Source organism: Volvox carteri (assembly GCF_000143455.1).
Source record: "Volvox carteri f. nagariensis unplaced genomic scaffold VOLCAscaffold_23, whole genome shotgun sequence".
Classification (NCBI taxonomy): Eukaryota; Viridiplantae; Chlorophyta; class Chlorophyceae; order Chlamydomonadales; family Volvocaceae; genus Volvox; species Volvox carteri.
Window position 1 is genome coordinate 1,662,273 of NW_003307566.1, and position 13,767 is coordinate 1,676,039.

Genomic DNA, 13,767 nt, shown 5'->3' on the forward strand with positions numbered 1-13,767 from the left:
TTGAAGAAAGATCAACCCTGGGTTTGGGGCCCTGAGCAGGAAGCGAGCTCATGTTAGGTATGTAACAACGATAATAATTGACAAAACCTAGGTACGAGCGGGGTTCGGACACGTTGCGAGGGGGTTTTAGGGCCATGATCGCAGCTATCTTTGCATGGTGTGGACTGATGCCTTCGGCGCTTAAATTGTGGCCTAGATACTCAATGACATCGGCACCAAAGATGGATTTATCAGGATGAGCCTGTAGACCACATGAATGCAACGTGTCTAGAACCGCGGCGACGTGCTTTAAATGCTCTTCTGGGGTTGCACTATAGATTATATTCCCTCATTTTTTTTTGTGACGCCGCAGGCAAATCCTCTGAGTCTCTCGGAGGTTGGGGGGCCTGGACCATCCTCAATGGCCAGTTGGCGCCAGCGTGCGGCGAGTGGACGCCCGACGTCAGTGCTATGCGAAACTCTCCGTCTCCCGCAGCCTGGGCCTCACCAGTGAGCAAATGTCGCTTCGGTCTGCTGTGTAAGGCCCGAGGCAGAGGTGCAATTCTTGCCAAAATCGTCCAAACCACGCCGTTCAGCACCATCGGGTCAGCCAATCCACAGCCACCAGAACCAGTTAAGGAAGACAGTAACACAGAATTGTTGGCTTAGATGTGACGGAGCGAAGCGACCGGAGCCTCTAAGGCTGGTTCTGTGATACTGTCGTACAACTGGGTCGCAGTGGCGACTTAAACCTTACTGCTCTCCTGGTGAAGTCATTCTGCCTTCACACAGAAGAGCATACAGCCTTGTCCGAATAGTCAGCGTGACAGGCTGTACTTGCCCCCCGCCCGCCCTGTCCCTGTCAGCCCCTTGCTTCCTTTTTCCGCCATCCCCAGTCTTGCCCCAGATGCAGCTCTGATTGGCTCGGCCTAGCATCGGCGGGCTCCTGAGAGGCGCCCCCCCCCCTCAGCATGGTGGCAGGGGGAGGCAGCATGCGCGCGGGAGGGGGGTGGTTCANGGGGCGGGCTGAGGCGCCCGCAACCGGGATGAGGGGGAACACCCCATGGGGTTGGTGCCTGGTCGTTTCTGGTCGGTCGGGCTTTGTCTGGTGCGAAGGTCTTTGGGGCGCGCGGGTGCTGCAGTGCCTCTGTTACTTAAGATCAGCAACGCTTTGGTTTTTGGTGTTGGGTGCTGGCGCCCTTTCGTGGTGCGTGCCGGACTGTTGGCTGTCTGGTGTGTTGCGCCGCGGTCAGCTGTGCAGCCCCCGTGGCTACGGGCGGCCTGCTGGCCGGTTGGGCCGTGCAGCCACTGATAGGCTTGGCTGTTTGCTCTTTTCTGCTGTGTAAGGCCCGAGGCAGAGGTGCAATTCTCGCCAAAATCGTCCAAACCACGCCGTTCAGCACCATCAGGTCAGCCAATCCACAGCCACCAGAACCAGTTAAGGGAGACAGTAACACAGAAGCACCATAACTTATGGCTATTACTTAGCACATCACATCGGCAACTACGGACAACTACACCATCCACCCTCAGTCTGTTGCAGCCCTGTCAGTATTCCCCATTCTGCAGCTGCAGCCTGAGCCTTCACCTTACAGCAGAACCACCCATCCTAATTCTCCAGCTGTGTCCCCAATCCTCATCCTGTGGCGGCGAGCCCAGCCTAAAACCGTGACAGCCTGCAATCTCCATCCTGTCAGCCAGGGTCCCATCCCCATATTTGGCCAGGGTTTCAATCCCCATCCCGCCTGCAGGGTTCCCATCCTCATCCTCAACCCAGCAGCAATCCCCATCCTGAAAGTAATGTAGCAATCCTGATCCTTGCCTTGTGGCACCTAAACCCAATGCTGAGATTATCACCCTATTCCCCATCCTGCCTGACCAGTACCCGCCCCCAATCCCCAATCTTTGCAACCCTCGAGTCCTAGGCAGCATCCGGAACAGCTCACAATCGGCATCCAACGGAATCTGCCGATCAACGGCGGCTCAACTCCATTCCTGGTCAGCTTGCATGTCTACTTTATCCCAGGTCACTACCGTCCATCGACTAGGGACACTCTTACCTTCCACCATGGGAAGGATTTTCGACCCTGATAGGTCTTGATCCCGGAACCTCCGGGGGCATCAATGTGTGCATTACCAGTACTGCCTGAACATATGTACATATATATATGTATGTATGTGTACAGTACGACCAATGTACAGTACGATCAATGCAACACTTTTCGGAATATTAGCCCGGGTGTAAAACGGCCTCCATCGACGAGTTTGCAGCTCCTCCTTTGTACATTGACACACACCCGGATATGGCAGTAATGGGGGGGGGAGAAAGCCGCCAAGGTGTACCTCATATCATAGGGCACCTCATATGCTTTTACGGTGTACCGCTGATAAAGCGATGATGGGCTTCATGTGCACACACCATATCACCCGTGCAGTAACGTCGCCTATCGCCACCCTACAACACACATACATACACCGTCATCACAACCGCATCCCCAGACCTTTCTGCATCACATAAAACGCACATCAGCACATCACGCAAAGCAGCCCAGCCAAGCATACCTTTGTGCAGCACAGCCGCCCACGAGCACACCAGCAGCATTAAGTTCAGCAGTAAGTTCATATTATGGAAATATAAGTGCGGGACAAGCAGCTGCCCGCGGCCCTCTATGTGTTTGTTTGTGTTTGTGTGTGTGTCTGTGTGTGTGTGTTGTGTGTTGTGTGTGTGTGTGTGTGTGTGTGTGTGTGACGTGTATTTATCACATTTGGAATGGTGTGCAGACATACGGGACCTCGGCAAAGCTAGCAGTAGATACTAAACATCACATCTATGTCAACATACATACATGCACACATACATATATACATATACATGCATACATACAGACATATACAGACATGCATACATACAAACATGAATACATACATGCCCAGACACATATACGCCGATATATCCACGCCTTGCACGGCGGGTGATAATTTCCCTAATAAAAATATTTGCACGCGGAGCGAGGTAAAAGGGTCTTAACGCCACTGATGATCATCACTCGCCGTCGTCATCATGGTCACCATCACCTCCACTACCTCCTCCACTACCTCCTCCACTACCTCCTCCACTACCTAGCTGACCCGGAACTGGTTAATGAGACCCACCAACTGTGGAGGTGGATATCTGCCCCCTCCCCCCACATTCACTCCCCACATAGCCCCACAGAACATCATTATCCCTCCCTACAGCTCCCCATGCGTCTCATCCCCAGTATGTCTGTCTGTCTGTCTGTCTGTCTGTCTGTCTGTCTGTCTGTCTGTCTGTATACCTGTTCCAATTCACGGCAACTGCTCTCTGTTGCCAACTGCAGCAGCCGCAGCCGCATCAAGCCGCTTGGCAAATACCTTAAGAATGCTCTCAACTGGCAATTTAAGGGTGGTGTAATACGCTTTGAGATCATTACCGCGCGTATTAGTGGTGGGTTCCGCTCCTAAGCTAGTAAAAAAGGCTAGTACCTTGCTTGTCCAACACTCAGTGGCGCCCCCAAGTGCCAATTCCAGGTCAGCGACAAATGCCCGGTGGCACAGCATTCCCGGCCTCTTACCCATAGAGTTCCAAAACCTAAATACAAGATTGGTCCAATGGAACTGGAGCGGCCTCTGTGACAGCTCGCGGTATAGGGAAGCCATAGTCGGGCTCCTCGCCCCAACTACAGATCGCATGTACGCACGCTGCTCTTGAACCATGGGAGTCATAGCACCTTCAAAACTCACATTTATGAAGTCGGGTCCCCAAACTTGCGCTCCATAAGAAAACACCGGTACAAATAGTGTATTGTAGAGAGACATACAGAGCTTGGGGCTGGTATTTTTCTTATCTCGACACAGGGTGCTGAGCCCAAACGTGGCCCGCCTCCCTGCCGCGAGTAGTTGCTTGATACATGCTGAGAACCGCACTCCCGGGCCATAATGCAACCCGAGGTACCGTGCCGTCTCGTTGCCGGTCAGCACCCGCAACCCTACCCCACCTAGCCAGTACTCAGCTTCCATAAGCCGTTTCCGCTCACGTTTAGTGCCCCCAAAAATGAGGACCTCGCACTTGGCGGCATTCGCGGCCATACCCGTCGCTTCGCAGTAGGCTTCGAGTAGGCCCAGAAGGCATTCTGCTCTATCGTGCCCTGTCGCTACCAGTGACACCTTGTGAACGAAATGTAGGTCGATAAGTTTACCGCCCGCCAGGCTAACACATATGTGCATGCTTTGGTCTGGTTGACTCTGTTATCTTGCACAGTCTGAGGTCCTGGAGTCGACTGCGGGGGAGATCTTTGACTCTGTTGGAAACGTGAGAGTATGGCTAGTGGCTGAGGCATGTAATTCCGATCACAGTTAATGGATTGAAATTCACACGCTGGATTGGTGGCGATTGCTGATCTATCTCTACGGATTTTCGGGTGAATGGATGAGGAGGGAATCCTATAAGGCAGCATTACTTTCCAGTTCGTATGGCATAGTACGTTGTCGTAATGGTGGATGGTGCTGTGTGGTGTGATAAAACGTAGAATTGACAATGTGTTCAAGTGGCCCAGAAGCCTCCCATTCTGTAACAATATGCATTAGGCAGGTGGCTGGCAGAAATTGAGGCCTGACTTCTGCTCCCGGAGGTCCCCGGATGACAGCTACCCCTATCCCACGGAGTTTAACGGTTCAAATCCGCCTGCCGACCCCTTGGTGTGTGAGGGGTGTTGACTTGGGTGGGCCCCCATCTGTGGACGGTGTAGGACGTGATTATATCAACTTGCGAGCTGACCAGGAACTAAGTTGTGGCGCCGTTGATCCGCTAGATTTGGTTGGATGCTGGTGGTGAGTTGCTGAACCCAACGAATACATTCTGAAGTTGGATGGGGTGAATGGAATAGGGTGCCCCTCTCGCAGGGGAGAGCAGGGAACTGCCTCGGGAAAGGGGGCCGCTGGTGAAGCTATACCACCCTGTAAGAACATACATACGTGCCCAGACACATATACGCCGATATATCCATACCTTGCACGGCGGGTGATAATTCCCCTAATAAATATTTGCACGTGGAGCGAGGTAAAAGGGTCTTAATACCACTGATTATCGTCACTCGCCGTCGTCATCATGGTCATCGTCATCGTCATCATCATCGTCATATCATCGTCACCCTCCTCCACTACCTCCTCCACTACCTCCTCCACTACCTAGCCGACCCGGAACTGGTTAATGAGACCCACCAACTGCGAGGTCTACCACCGAGGTGGATATCTGCCCCCTTCCCCCGCACTCACCCCCCAAATACCCCCACAGAACATCATTCTTCCTCCCTAAAGCTCCCCATGCGTCTCATCCCCAGTATGTACGTCGGTATGTATATCTGTTCCAATTCACGGCAACTGCTCTCTGTTGCCAACTGCAGCAGCCGCAGCCGCAGCCGCAGCCGCAGCCGCAGCCGCAGCCGCAGCACTCAGGGGCCTTCCTTTCCGTGCCCTGCCCCCTCGAGCAGAGGACTGCGGCGGTTGCAGTGCCGGTTATTTTGGCGATTGTGCGGACTGTGATGACTGTGATGACGGTGATGACTGTGATGGCGGTGTCGGTGTCGGTGGTAAGGTCGGCCCCGGGGGTGGTCCGGTGCACCCCCAGGCCCTCCAGCAGCCGGCCATGCCGCAACCCCACTCTCGGAATGTCAGGTAGGCGGGCAGGAGGGAGGTCACGACTACCCGCAGGATCTGGAATCACCACGAAACGGAGTGGCAGGGGGCACGATCAGGATCAGGATCAGGATCGGGATCAGGATCGGGATCAGGATCAGGATCGGGATCAGGATCGGGATCAGGATCGGGATCAGGATCAGGATCTGGATCAGGATCAGGATCAGGATCTGGATCGGGATCAGGATCGGGATCAGGATCAGGATCTGGATCTGGATACGGCATGACATACGTCAGCAGCAGGGTGTTTGTTGTTGAAGTTGGATGAGCTATCATGGGCCTAGGTCTCCCGGGGTGTGTGTGTGTGTGTGTTGGGGTGGGGCCCGGGGTCCCCCGGCGGGAGCTGTCCGCCGTCCCCAAACCCCAGGGGACCGATTGACCTCACTGACCTGCAGACCGAACACCGTTACCTCGCAGCACAGCATGGCGTCATTGAGAACCGATTCCGACCCATGGGTCCATTGCAGCCCCACCAGGCAGGCGCACACAGCGATTTCCAGCAAGGCGCAAAGTAGCTGTGCGGCAGCAGCAGGGGCAGTACAGCGGGTACAATCCCAAGTGTGGGTACGACCAGCCAGGTCGAGATCGACATGGGGGCTCCAGGTATGGCGGGGGTTGGGGTGCAAGCATATAATCCGGCAGCCACCTCCCCTCCCCGCATCCAGATACGGGTTGTGGCGGGGGGTGAGGGGGCCCGGAAGGCGACGGAAAGCAGGGGGAGCAGCTGGGAAAGCTGGAGGGGAGAGGGCAGTCGTGTGTTGGACGCAGTTGATGAATTCCCATCCCCATCCCCATCCCCATCCCCATCCCCATCCCCATCCCCATCCCCATCCCCATCCCCATCCCCATCCCCATCCCCATCCCCATCCCCATCCCCATCCCCATCCCCATCCCCATCCCCATCCCCATCCCCATCCCCATCCCCATCCCCATCCCCATCCCCATCCCCATCCCCATCTCCCGCAGTTGATGGATCACCATCACCATCAGATCGTGGTGGCCGTCGACCTGTACTTTACCAACACCCTCCCCCACACCCGCTCCACACACCCCAAACATCACACCACCACCATCACCACACCAGTGAATTTTTTTCGTTTTGGGCGGGTCTCAATATATTCCAACCCAAGTAACAAAGCTGCTAGGGCCGTCGTAATTTATTCCCTCTGGCCCCCCAGACCCCCCCCGGTAAGTTACAACCCCCCTCGTAGACCAAGAGAGTCATGCACTGAGTTGGCGCGTTTTTTTTCGTTCGTGTGTGCACTCTTCGTGCACATTCGTATATAGTTATGGCACTGTTTGGGAGCAATAAGTAAAGGGTTCTCTTTCTGCTTGTCCCGCCATACACCGTCGCTCTGGCCCTTGCAGATGCGCTGTATCTCAGCCCGCTTGGCACGGTGAGCGCTCTGGTTGGGCGCCTGAAATGGATCGCCGGCCTCGCCGCATTCACTGTTGTTGTTGTCGAGGCGATTAGGCGATAGCTTGCGCTTATGCTGATTACACCCGCCATGGAGGGCAGGGGTAATGGCGCCCGTGTCATCGGTCGCCGCTGGCAGCAACACCATTGCCGATGCATTACCGACAGCAGCACCGCCATCCCAAACGCCTTTATCAGGAAAATGTCCAGGCGTATCTTGCTGTTTTGGTGTCTGTTCGACGTTCGAATCGTTGCCTTTTGCGTGACCACACCCCCTTGATTCCCCCCTCCCCCCCCTTACCTCCACGCTCATTACGACTATGTTGTTGTACGGCAATATCAACGCCATGTAGATTGCGAAGAGGGCCTTACACACTAGCAGCGCCACAGTCGTACCCCGGGCCGCCGAGCTGTGCGGCTCCATCTGGGCGCCGTCCAGCACTCCCAGCAGTACTGCCGGCAGCACGGAGTTGCAAATCACCGCCGCCTTCAGCGGTGTCATCAGCGTTGCGTTGCGAATGGGGTGGGGTGGGGCGGGGTGGGGCGGAAGTTGGGGAAGGCAAGACGCGGGAGGGTTCAGGGGGTGAGCGCGGCCTTGAAGTGAGTAGTGGATGGTGAGCCCCCTGCATACGGGCAGCAGCAGTCCCCTGCATTGTTCCGGTAAACAAAGGAGTAGTCTTGTTGCCGTTAGCCGTTGCCGGTTAGTCATAGTCGATACCGGTCAACTGTCAAAACACACACACACATACGCACCTGGAACGTGGCAGCACTGAAGCGGTGCCCTCGCATATCCTCAAACAACTGGCCGTATCGCTCGTACAGTTCCATTTGTCGTGCAAGCGACGGCTCGATGGCCGCTTGCGGCACCGCCGCTGCCGCAGCTTGACCCTCCTTGCAACAGCTGAGAGTCAGAACACAGCTGCAGCTGACGGCGGGGACATCCGTGTACGACTCACCGCCGGTGAGCTTCTGCGCGAAGAAGTGCCGTGATGACGTCACCGACGGCGGCGGCGGTCGCGGCGGCGGCGGCTGTGGCGGCGGCAACGGCGGCGGCTCCGCCGCTATAGCCAACTGCAGCATGGCCTCCGACACCGGCTCTGGCTCTGATGCTGAAGTCACACGGGGAAGCCTTGATGCCGTACTTATTGCTGCGTCCGCTGCTGCTGCTCCTGAGACTGCTACTGCTGCTGCTGCTTCTGCCAGTGGCGGCGCCGCTGCTACTGCTACTGCTTCGTTAGGTGCTGGTTGTGAGGTTGACGGCGATGCGCCGCCAGCAGCGAGGGAAGTGGGTGGTTGGGCGGCCAGCAGCACCGCGGCGCTCCGGGGCTGCTCCGAAACCGGGGCTGCTACCGTGATGACGGCGGCCCCCGTGGCGCCGCCGCCGCCGCCGTCGCTGTCACCGCCGGCATCCGGGCCGTTGCCCAGCGAGTCACGGTTGTGGGGGTCTAAGGGCGGCAGTAGCATGGGCCTGGGGGCCGGCGGCGGCGGCAGTGGTGGTGCTGGTGGCGGCGGTGGCGGCGGCGGAAGGGGAGGCGCGGTGTGGAGGCCGCCTCCTGTCGATGGGTCTAGAATGCAGTCCGAATCCGAATCCGAAGGTTCTTTGAAGACGATTAACGCCTCGGTACGGCGTGGAGCCGCAGCACTGGCGGAGGTACTGTGTGCAGCTGGCGGCGACGGCAGCGGTGCCACTGGCAAGAGGGGGCGCGCAGAGCCGCCGTCGCCGACGGCGGCGGTGCCACTGCCTCCTGCCGCCGCTCTGGTGGTGTTATCCGCTGCTGACTCGGCGACCGGTGCCGCCGCGGCTGATGTGCGCGCCGCTGATCCTGGCCTGCTGCCAGTGACGGCCGTACCGCCGCCGCCGCCTCCGGCATCGGAAGCCGTTGTGAAGCTGGCACAACGCTCTGCCGTCGGCTTCATCCGGAAAGACGACTGCAGCGTCTGCCGTCCTCCTGCCAGCGCTTCCGCTGCTGTCGCTACTCCGCCGCCGCCCAGCGGTCCGTCCTTTTCTTTCCCTCCCTCACGCACATCCCCTCCCGGCTGCACCTGTGAAGTGGTGCTACTGCCGCACACGCCGCCGGAGCCGCTGCTACTGCGGTTTGCCCTTTGAATGCCCGGCGCCGCTGCCGCTGCCATCACTGTCTCCGCCACTGCGCCGTGCTTCTCACCCTCCTGCCCCTTCTGCCCCTCTTGCCCTTCCTGCCCCTCCTGCCCTTCCAGTCCCGCATCCGTGTGGTCGATGTGGTGGTTGGGGTCGGCCGCTCTCAGCGCCTGCGGCAGGCTGAAGCCCTGTCGCAAGTAGTACTGGGTGCGGTGCGGCTCCATGAGCCACACATCCACCCCCTCGGGCCGCTCCCAGTACCCCCGCTGCGGGGGAGGGAGGAAGGGGGTCGGTTGGGGAAGACCGTCGGGGAAGAGGACAGGGCCGGGGCCGGGGCCGGGGCCGGGGCCGGGGTAGGAGGCGGGGCCGGGGCCGGGGCCGGATTAAAGGGTGGAATCAACGGTTCATGCCTTCATGGTAATGGCGACGCAAAAAGCAATCTAATACAGCCGACGCCCAAAGTATATCTGCCAACGGCCAACTGCCAAGGGACGCAGGTAGTGCTGGGAGTTGTCAGGAAGGGCAATACGGAGAAGGGGCTCGGGGGGCGGGGGGCCGGGGGAAGATTGGTGGAGGGTTCTATAGTAAGCCTAGGCAGGTGGCAGGTGGGCAGGTGGGCAGGTCCAAACTCGAAAAGGGCGGGAGGATGGCGGCAGACCCTCCTTTCCTTCCCCCATCCCCGGCCCGAAAAAGGGGGAGAAGGCTCTCACCTCGGCAAGACGCAGCCAGTGCGCCAGCCGACCCCCGCTGCCATCCGCAGGCGGCGGCTTGCGCGTCCAAACGTACGACAGTCCCAAGCGGTCGGCGGCGGCGTACAGCCTCCACAATAGCCACAGCACGGCAGCGGTAAAGATGACCAGCAGCACCAGAATCACGATGCCGACCGCGATGGAGACAGCGCGATGCGCCGTGATGCCGTACGACAGGAGCGTGCCGGCGGCGGTGGCAGCAGAGGTGATGAAAAAGATAATGACGAAGATCTCGACGAAAGGAAAGACAAGGAAGCTTGGCAGGATCGGCGGCAGCGGAGCCGCCACCGCCGCCGCGTCTCCACTCTTTCCCTCCGCCGTTGCTCCCTTTGCCGCCGCAGCTGCTCCACGCCGGTTCAGCGTGATCACCCAGCGCAGCGCTGAGAACAGCATGACTACCAGGTAGTGCAGCACCAGCGCGCCCACGTACGCGATGGCGATATTGAGAGCTTGAGATAAGGCCCTCTGCTCCTCCTCGGAAAGGTGATCCAGATACCAAAGCGTATTGAACTCGAGGTTGAGCCTGGCGGAGCCGGTTCCGGAGCAGGGCCAGGTAGCGCCTTTCTTACACGCTAATGTAAGATTATCATCTATTGTAATTCCTGAAAAATTATCCAACGATAACACTGGGCCTTCTATAGGATAAATAAATGGATTTTCTATACTTCCTCACTCCTTACTTATTACCTTACCTCCTACAGACACTTAAGAAAATTTACAAGAGGAGAGACAATTCATAACCCAGACCAAATTTATTCCTCCGATAGTAAGTAACCCAACTCCATATAAGAATTGTGTACCATTAAAAAGCGTGGGAATTCTATCACTTCAAATATAAAGTTTCTAGACGATAAAAAAATGCAAACATAATAACTTACTACACTAATTTTTTTTAAAAAGTATTATTTCTCGTAGCCAGGAAAAAAGTTTTTAAATATATTATCAGTACCAGCGAAGTTTTGATGAGCCCAAGTATCAAAACTAGGTATTTACAAAGAATGGCTGCTTCTTGTTGATACTTTATTTTTTCTTAACTTTGGAAACAATATTTATTTACTGTTCTTTATCACCCATATGTTGGCTCCTTAATTATAGAGGAAGGGAGAAAATGTTTCTCGTTTTCTCATTGATTTGGTAAGCACTATAAAGATTTAGAAGTAAACAAATGAGCATTCAGGAGATATTTATTTAAGAGAAGTCCATGTTTATAAGAATCATTTAGTACCTTGATTTACTTTTTTCATGAATTTTGACATGGTTACTATTAAAATCATGTAGCTGTACATATCGTCCGTGCAAGACCAACCAATGATGGGCCTTTTTCTAAAAAAAAGAATATAGAGCTGTCGGTTTACCTATCTTTGCCTTTTGTTTTTTATTTGTCATAATTATCTTCTTAAGTAGAAGAAAATTCTTTTGATTTTCTCAAGATTTTCAGTTTTTCATTTTTCATGCATCTTTTTTTCCAAGCCCAGAATAAACGTTTTCAGCTGCTTTTTCTCTAATGTGACAGGTATGAAGTGCGTTCTAATATGTGTGTTTCATTATCTTCGCCTTTAGCAATTCTTGTATTAAACTTAGACGTATATGCCGATTGCTTCTACTAAGTTACCGTAAACGCTATGTCAAGATGGAATAAAAACTATCTTAAAGTCATTAGATTATTAATTGAGCGCTTAATATTAAAAATGCTCCTAAGCAATACTGTACTGGTGATTTCAGTCCTCAAAGCATAAGTTCCCTAATCAAACAATCTGAAGTATGAGCAAAATTTTGTTAATGAACTAGCAAGGCTTTCTCCTAAAGAAATAATAATAGCAGAAAATGTTTTTAAAGATCCTCTACAAATTATTTCTAGTTTTCCTATTACCACTTATAAATATGCCCTTATTTCTTTATTAGTAATAGTAGGATTTTAAAATATTTCTTTAAATGTATCATCCAATGACCGGGTTGAAATCTTGTTGCCATATCTTTCGTTTCTCCTCTTCATTTAACACAATCTTTTCCAATATATGATAATGCAATCCAGGTTTTTGCGGCCAAACCTTCATCTTAGAACAATTAAAAAAAATCTAGCAAAAACTTTTTAACATTTATGGATTTAATTTATGTTGCGCAAGAAACTCATAGGAAATTTTTTAGCAATTTGATTGGCTAATGGATAATCCTCATCTTCCTGGAAAAACTCTACTTGATTTAAGTGGTGTAGTAAGAGGGCCAGAGCACAGGAGGACGGAAGCTCAGAAGGACTGACATCTGGCGCTGGCCAAGGGGCGTTGGGAGTAAAACAGCTACGGCTCATACTCGAGAGGGGAGCGGAGAATGGGGTTGGGGGTAATATGGGCGGACAAGGGGGGGAATACACCGACCGTACCGCAATACACATATGGCATCTGGGAGGCACGAGGACACGAGAGGCCGCGGAGGATTTTAAGATGGTAATAGCAAATAATGTTTTATCAGGAATGATTCACAGCGAGGATGTAAGATTGGAAGACGTACCATGACAGTTGGTCGTTGGTGGTTTGGTAGGCTGAACTGGTGTTGGCGGTGGCGTTGGCGGTGAGAGCAAAGAACTGCATATGGCTCACAAACGCCAGCGTGGCGCAGGTACCTGCCGTACCAGTGGCAGTGGTGGACGGCACAGTGGTTGCGGTGGCGGTGCCGCTACTCGCTACTGCAGCCGCAGCCGACCCCGTCGCTGCGGCCGACGACACCATCATGGCGGTCACCGTCGTACCAACACTCACACCAACAACTGTAGCGGTTACGGCGGTTACGGCGGTTGGGTTCGTTGAAACTTTGCTGTCCGGCCACACGCGGCTTCTTGGCGGCGGCTCGGAGCTTGGAGGCGGGGAGGGCGGCGAGGGCGGCTGCGGCGGGCTGGGTGCCGGCGCCAGCTCCATCTCGAAGGCGCTCTCCCCTGGATGTGAGGTCAGGACCACCACCCGCATGGCCGTGGTGAATCAATGGTAAATACCGCAATGGACTGCTGTCGTAATGTTTCACCGTCAGTCCAGCGACGCCTTTGAGAAGGGGAGATGGCTCTGACGGTGCTGCGTTGTTTGTGGACCTCCCCCCTTTTGAAGAAGGAGAACGGTGGTCTCCACCCCCCTTCCTCCCCCACCACCCCCCTCCTGCCCTTCTCTCCTCCCGTATTACACCGCACAACCCCCCTACCGAGAATCACGAACTCCACAGCCCCACCGGGTACCCCCACCCACCGTAGGCCTGCAGCTCACACAGCGTCATGGTCGCCCCCCGCTGCGGCCCCCGCACCACCAGGTACCTCCCGCTGGCAGGGGGGGACAGCAGGAAGGTGCTCCAGGCGCCAGGCTGGGGTAGACTCAGCTTGGAGAGCACCACGGGGTTGGCCAACGCGACCTGCGCGCCGTACACACGTGTGCGTGTGTGGGTCCACAGTGTGTGTATTGTGGAGTGGGTGGGAGAGGGGAACGGGAGGGCGGGGTGATTTGGGCTTTGGCGGGGCGGGGCAGGGCAGGGCAGGGTGACAGTACTGTCTTATAGTTGTCGGGAGCGTGAGATTATGGCTAGCTGCTGAGATGTGGTGTTGAGATCAAAGTTAATGGATTGAGATTCGCACGCTGGATCGGTGGCGATTGCTGAACCCTCTGTCTCTGCGGATGTTCGGGTGAATGGATGAGGAGTGATCCTTGTAGGCAGGATCAACCGCCTTGGACTTCCAGTTCGTATGGCGTAGTACAGTGTGGTAATGGTGGATGGTGCTGTATGGTATGATAAATCGCAGAAATGACAATATGTTCAAATGGCCCAGAAGGCCCCCACTC

General features: G+C 55.0%; 1 protein-coding gene across 1 annotated transcript in view; it reads right to left on the reverse strand.

Annotated features, from left to right (window-relative positions):
* Positions 1 to 5,511: 5,511 nt before the first annotated feature.
* VOLCADRAFT_92004 (uncharacterized protein) overlaps positions 5,512 to 13,767 on the reverse strand; it is a gene marked incomplete at both ends in the record, with an annotated part of 12,104 nt that continues 3,848 nt past the window's right edge. Inside the window, 9 exons of the mRNA XM_002951423.1 lie at positions 5,512 to 5,559; positions 6,081 to 6,206; positions 7,410 to 7,595; positions 7,862 to 8,009; positions 8,181 to 9,472; positions 9,917 to 10,478; positions 12,333 to 12,351; positions 12,582 to 12,881; positions 13,183 to 13,342. Coding sequence (XP_002951469.1) covers positions 5,512 to 5,559; positions 6,081 to 6,206; positions 7,410 to 7,595; positions 7,862 to 8,009; positions 8,181 to 9,472; positions 9,917 to 10,478; positions 12,333 to 12,351; positions 12,582 to 12,881; positions 13,183 to 13,342 — 2,841 coding nt within the window. The remainder of the gene's footprint in view (positions 5,560 to 6,080; positions 6,207 to 7,409; positions 7,596 to 7,861; positions 8,010 to 8,180; positions 9,473 to 9,916; positions 10,479 to 12,332; positions 12,352 to 12,581; positions 12,882 to 13,182; positions 13,343 to 13,767) is intronic.